This window comes from Salvia hispanica, chromosome 1 (genome assembly GCF_029641045.1).
Source record: "Salvia hispanica isolate PSC_SH4W2 chromosome 1, Shi_PSC_v1, whole genome shotgun sequence".
Classification (NCBI taxonomy): Eukaryota; Viridiplantae; Streptophyta; class Magnoliopsida; order Lamiales; family Lamiaceae; genus Salvia; species Salvia hispanica.
Window position 1 is genome coordinate 26,429,206 of NC_142692.1, and position 6,626 is coordinate 26,435,831.

At 37.5% G+C, this 6,626-nt stretch overlaps 1 protein-coding gene across 1 annotated transcript; it reads left to right on the plus strand.

The window, feature by feature from the left end:
• The first annotated feature begins 3,030 nt into the window (after positions 1-3,030).
• Positions 3,031-3,686, plus strand: LOC125219447 (rapid alkalinization factor-like). The gene has a single exon (XM_048121422.2). The coding sequence runs from the start codon at positions 3,164-3,166 to the stop codon at positions 3,509-3,511; it is 348 nt and encodes a 115-aa protein (XP_047977379.1). The 5' UTR covers positions 3,031-3,163; the 3' UTR covers positions 3,512-3,686.
• Positions 3,687-6,626: the final 2,940 nt, after the last annotated feature.

A 6,626-nucleotide genomic window follows, 5' to 3' on the forward strand; every position in this document is an offset into this window, starting at 1 on the left:
TTATCTATAACCAACGACATTCATATGTTGCTACTTAAGAGTGAATATCAATCCGCTGCAATATTGTTGGTAATTTATTACCAGTGACATTTGTATGTTGCTACTTAGCAGTGGAAATTAGTCTGTTGTAATTCTGTTGGTAGTATATTACCAACGACATTTAAATGTTGCTACTTACTAGTGAATATCAATCCGTTGCAATATTGTTGGTAATTTATTGCCAACGACATTTGTTTTTTTGCTACTTAGCAGTGGAAATTAGTCCGTTGTAATTCTGTTGGTAATTTATTACCAACAACATTTGTATGTTGCTAGTTACTAGTGAATATCAATCCGCTGCAATATTGTTGGTAATTTATTGCCAACGACATTTGTTTGTTGCTACTTAGCAGTGCAAATTACTCCGTTGTAATTCTGTTGTTGATTTATTACCAACAACATTTGTATGTTGCTACTTACTAGTGAATATCAATCCGTTGCAAAATTGTTGGTAATTTATTGTCAACGACATTTGTTTGTTGCTACTTAGCAGTGCAAATTAGTTCGTGGCAATTTTGTTGGTAATTTATTACCAACAACATTTGTATGTTGCTACTCACTAGTGAATATCTATCCGCTGCAATATTGTTGGTAATTTATTGCCAACGAAATTTGTTTGTTGCTACTAGCAGTGCAAATGAGTCTGTTGTAATTCCGTTGGTAAATTTTTACCAACAACATTTGTCCGTTGCTACTTACTAGTGAATATCAATCCACTGCAATATTGTTAGTAATTTATTACTAGCAACATTTGTTCGGTGCTAATTACTAGTGACTATCAATGTGTTGCTATATACGCTGCTAATTATGATCCGTGATTGAGGAATCAAAATCTATCATAAATTTGCTACTAATTTCGCTAGTACAGTTACTAGCGGATATTCCGCCTCCAATCTGCTACTAACAGCAACATATTATATCTGCTACTAATTTTTGCTAGTAAATTGACAGTTTTTTGTAGTGCCGACTGGTTTTACCGGGTCGTGCGATTTGTATATGAGCTACCAAACGGTGGAAAATGGGTGTGAACAGTGGTGTTTCAAGGTGTTTCAAGCCTACCAGACACACCCTTACACGATAATTTCGGTTTACACGACATGATAACACCACGAACCTGAATTACATAATTAAAAAAAAGATATTATATGATTAAACCATATGTATATAATTAAAAGCTGATTTAAACAAACCTAAAGAATAAAACAAAAGTACGATTTTTTAAAAATAATTATTTTATTTCTAATCGGTTAACCGAACCCAACTGAATCCAACCTGTAATTACGAGAGCTAGCCAACCTAATAACACACAAACTCAATTCGGTTTTATTCAAACCCATTAATTATGTGCGTGTTCGTGTTAGATTTTCGTGTCATGTCAAAAATTGGCAATCCTACTGCATACATACTACTTTTATGATTTGGGCCGCCACATTTAACGCTCGAACCCGAGACCCGCCCCATTGGGGCTCCGCGCTTTCGTTCACGGGTTGGAAGACTGATCGACCTTACAATAACTTTGTGCGTCTAATTCTTACTATATGATTAATCAGAAGAAAATAAATTTCATAATACACTGTGAATATGGGAAATAGATTTGTTACTAATTTATGAGTACTTATTTAAAGTGCAATACAATATACTCTCTCCGTCTCATAGAAATAGATCATGAAGTATTTTAATTTCCGTCGTCCCATAGAAATAATTCTTTTTTCAAATATAGAAACTTTTCTACATAAACAAACATTACTAATGATGTGAGTGAGTCCATTATCCACTAACATTATTTCACTAATTTTTTAACTTATCTATCATTTTACCAATTACACATTAAAACTTTGTTGTCTACGAATGACTTATTTGTATGCGACGAAGACAATATTTAGATAATTTTGAACACTGCATATAACATATAATATACTCCCTCCATCTCACTCAAGATGTTCATATTTCTTTTTTAGTTTGACGCATTCAAGATGTTCACTTTCTATATTTAAAAATTAATCTCTCTTTCTTATCTCCTAAATAAAATATTTAATTATATTTTTTTCTTTCACTTACTCCACATAATAATTATTCTTAATCTTGAGTGCGAATGGAGGGAGCGTTCATTTTTCAAAAAAAATTTTTATTAAGATTTCGCATCGAACGAAAATAATCATACAATAGGTGAGAATTGAATTAAACAATTTAATATGAACACAAGGTGGAGCTCACGAAATTGATGGTCGACTGGCCGCCTGACCCCATCAACGGTCACTTTCACTTTTTCTAATTTTTAAAAGGAAACGCTATCTCCCTTTATACTTTATTCATAAACATCTTTTGCTAATATTTACTCCTACTAAATATTTTTGTTAAGTGGTTCAGATGACATATTTGAGGAGAAGAGAGTATTGTAAGACTATTGATTGTATTGCATTTGATAATCATATGGTTCCCAACACCCATGTATTTATAGGATATTGGGGAACTCTTGAGATTCTACAATGAATGTTCCCTTGGAACAACACGAACATGGGAACAATGTATGATTAATGGGAACAATGTATGATTAAATGTTCTAATCTTGGACCCAAATATCTTTAATGCTTCTCTTTTCTCAACAATTTTAATACTACTATAATGGCAATATTTAATACTTTGATTTGTACCTTAGTACTAGTATATCAATAAAACAAAGAAAAAAGTGAAAATTTATTTCGCAACAAATGTACTGTAGACACCTCAAATTTTTCAAAATTTCATAATGTTTTAAAATGGAAAAGAGGGGATGCAAAACAATGGGAATATTTACAAAATTCCATTTTTGTCGTGGAGGTATTGGTAGCTATGTTAATGTTAAAGGCTTTTATCAAGTTTTAATTTTAGTGAATGACCAGTATTATATTTATGACTGGAAAAATCCGTCTTCAATATTTTTAGAAAATTAATTCACTAATTTAGTGGGTTAAAAATGAGTAGTTATATACAGAAAAGAGAATTCTCCTCAATTATTTATCCCACTTTTCTTTTAAAATTTAGCGATCGCTCTCCCCCATCTCCAACAAGTTAGAGAGAGAAACCCTTTTGCTACACAACAATTCCGCAAAAATCAGTGCTCAGAATCGACCGCTTTCAATTCGAAATGGCAGCCGCCTTCAAGTTGCTACTAGCACTCTGCTTAATCGCATCAATTCTAATCCCGCAAGCGTCGGCAGGTGGGGACCAAAACGGATGGATGATGCCGGCGGTGAGATCCGGGTGCAGGGGGACCATCGCTGAGTGTCTGGCCGACGGAGACGACGAGTTCGATCTCGATTCGGAGTCCAACAGGCGCATCCTAGCCACGAGGCGCTACATCAGCTACGGTGCGCTACAGAGGAACAACGTCCCCTGCTCGCGGCGCGGCGCATCGTACTACAATTGCCGCCCCGGCGCACAGGCCAATCCCTACCGTCGCGGCTGCAGCGCCATCACTCGCTGCCGGAGCTGAAGACCACTTCTCCGGTGATGCTAATTATCAATTATGTCAAATTATGTATTTTTTATATATAAATTTACTACTTGTTTGATTTTTGGAGAGGGATTGATGGTCTGTTTTATGTATAACTTTCACTTACTTTTTTTTTGTGAATAATAATTCACATATACTCATTTTGTGTGTTCAATCACCAATTCTATCGCTCTATTTCACTGCCGTATAATTATTTTCTGATGAACAAATCGATTCATAATTTTATTTATGGAGTAAAAAAGTATATATAAATTGTTGTGTAATATCGGCAAAAGGGTCATGAGATTACACACTATTGCATCATGAAAATACTCCTATTGAATATGAAATCATGGTGAAATGGAGAAGAAATTTAGGCACTTGATTTATGGAAAGACAGCGAGGTTCCACCTGAAATCCAGCTGGATAGTTAGGTACTAAAATACAAACTACTGACTACTCCTCATCTCGTCTAGATGCTCCCAACTATCAATTTCTAAACTTTAATTATTTTTACTACTCAATTAATTTAGTTATTCTTTTTAAAACACACTACTTATATTATCTTAGAAATTAAACTCTAAATAAAGATTTTTTTGATTCGGAATTACTATAGATTACAACCACCCAGGAATCGATTCTCTAACATCCAGGTGAAAGTCCAATTTTCTACCCCTATTTTGTTACTATTTCACCCTTATATTGCTAAATGTAGCGTCTTCTAAAATTTTCAATCTCATCAAGATTTTTATTGGGACTAAAATAAAGTATTTGGCCAATAAATTACTTTCAGTTTGTGGATTTTGTGCAAGTGGTCTTGGTATATTGGTTTGCCGTATGTCTTTTGCAAATGGAAAGTTATAAACCTTCAACAACAACGATAATAATGGTATTACTAATTACTAATAAATAAAGGCAAGCATGAGTGAGGACTAGAAAGTGTTTAAAATTTGCATTGCGTGTTTGGTTTTTTACCCTTGTGGTTTTTTAACCCTCTATGCCTATGAGGCGTCTCTTTCATCATGACCATGGGCTATGAAATGGAGTATTCAAAATTTCAAACACTACAATTGTTACATCTACATCGTTCAAAGATTGATTAGTGAATAAATTGACTTTTGTTCGTTTTACAAAAATTATAACAAATTCATGAAAAATAAATCAAATTAAGTGCATCTACAAATCATGATGTTTATTTTGGGAGAGTCGATTTTGAGATCATTAATCAAGTAGTATCTTAATGGAGATGGTTCACTCCACCAGCTGCGATTTTGAGATCATTAATCAAGTATCTTAAATATACTATCAAGGTTTATCCAATTCAAATCAATTATAGTACTATAATTTTTATAACTCGAGAAGATCATACGAATTCAACTACCCAAGTTAAAACCCCTTTTCTTGCAGATATCCAAACTGAATGCGAAAGCAATTGGTGATAAATAGGAAACAGAAATTGAAGTTGAATTAGTAATTTCCAGGTGACCAAAAGGGGGCAGTCATTGATTGAAGTGGGGTTTGGTTGACTCTAGGTAGCATTGATATTGCACATTAGAATAAATTCAACTCCCCACTCATTAATTATGATGGTGTCTCGTCATAATATCTAATGTTTCTTAGAAGACACTCGATTAAGTTTTGTAAATCACATTTGAACCAACAAGAATTCTTTATATAGTATTGTGTTCACACGAAAACTACCATACTGAATTTGTAGTAAACGAGCTGTAACAATTGTTGATCGATCTAACATTTACGTGAGGAGGGGAATCATCGAACAAGTTTAAATTTCTTCCATGGACATACAAAAGAGTTGATTCTTAGTTTCTCATGAGGGCATCCGCATCGCTGCGCGATGCTGTGTCAGTCTCGTCTCGACGAGACGAGACAGCATCGAGACAGCGTTGCGACGCGTCCGGCGAGGCCGGCCTCGAGTTGACGAGACACGCGCGCGCGCTACGTGGCGCGCGCTGGCGGATGGCGTGACGCCCACTCGCCGTCCCGCGAGTGGCCGTTGGAATTATGGCATAATAATTTTATTTTATTTTTTCAATTCGAAAAAATAAACTTTTTTTTAAACAGTCCAATGACCGTTGCAGCAAACGGTCGATTTTTTAAATTTTTAAATTTTATTTTATTATTCTATAAATACTCCATTCACCATTTTAGACACAAACACTACACTCATCTATTCCTTTCTCTCCAATTGTTGAAAAAATGTCCGATGATGGAAACTCCAGCGACGGCGGCTCCGGCAGGCGGCGCTCCGGCGGGCTCGACTTGAACTCGTTCGACGATTGGGCGAGCATGTACAACTTTTTGGGTACTCCCGGTTCGTTGCCGGGCACCCAAGCCTCGACGACTCCGCCGGCGTACCAAACACCACATTTTGATGTGGATGCATATTATCGTCCCTCCCCCCCAGAGGTACGGGCAATCGCCGGGATTATCCAAAATTCCAGAGAATTTTTTGCCGCCTGAGCGCACTTTGCCCGACTGGCCAATAGGTGGAGGCTCCGGCAGGATCGGCCTCAGGATCGGCGTCAATGCCGAGGAGAAAGAGGGCGACCACGAGGTTGTGGGGGACGACAGCCGTCATCCATACAGCCAAAACAAGACTTTGGCTCTGTACGACGCTTGGATCAGTGTCTCGTACGATCCTGTCGTCGGGAATCAACAAACCCACAAGTGTTTTTGGAAAAAAGTCACCGAAGTTTACAACACACGAAGGCCGAAGAACACCTTTTCCCGCAACGTGAAGATGCTCCGCAGTCATTGGGACCGATGCGACAAAGATGTCAAAAAATTTTGCGCGATATACAGGGCAGAAGAGGCGAATTATCAAAGCGGAGCCAGTGGAGCCGACATTCTGAGAGCGGCGTTGCGGGTCTTCAAAGACGACGTCGGTAAAGATTTCAAGTATGTCGATATTTGGTCGCAAGTCCACCACCTTGAAAGGTGGGCTGGCGGTGTCGAGTCGGGCTCGAAATGCACGAAGCACACGGCGCGTGGCCACTACTCGTCTAGTGATGGTGGTGAAGGCAACACCTCACGTGAGGGCACGCCAACCGATGATGCAGGGGGGTCTTCTTTCGGTTCACGGCGTCGGCCGCAA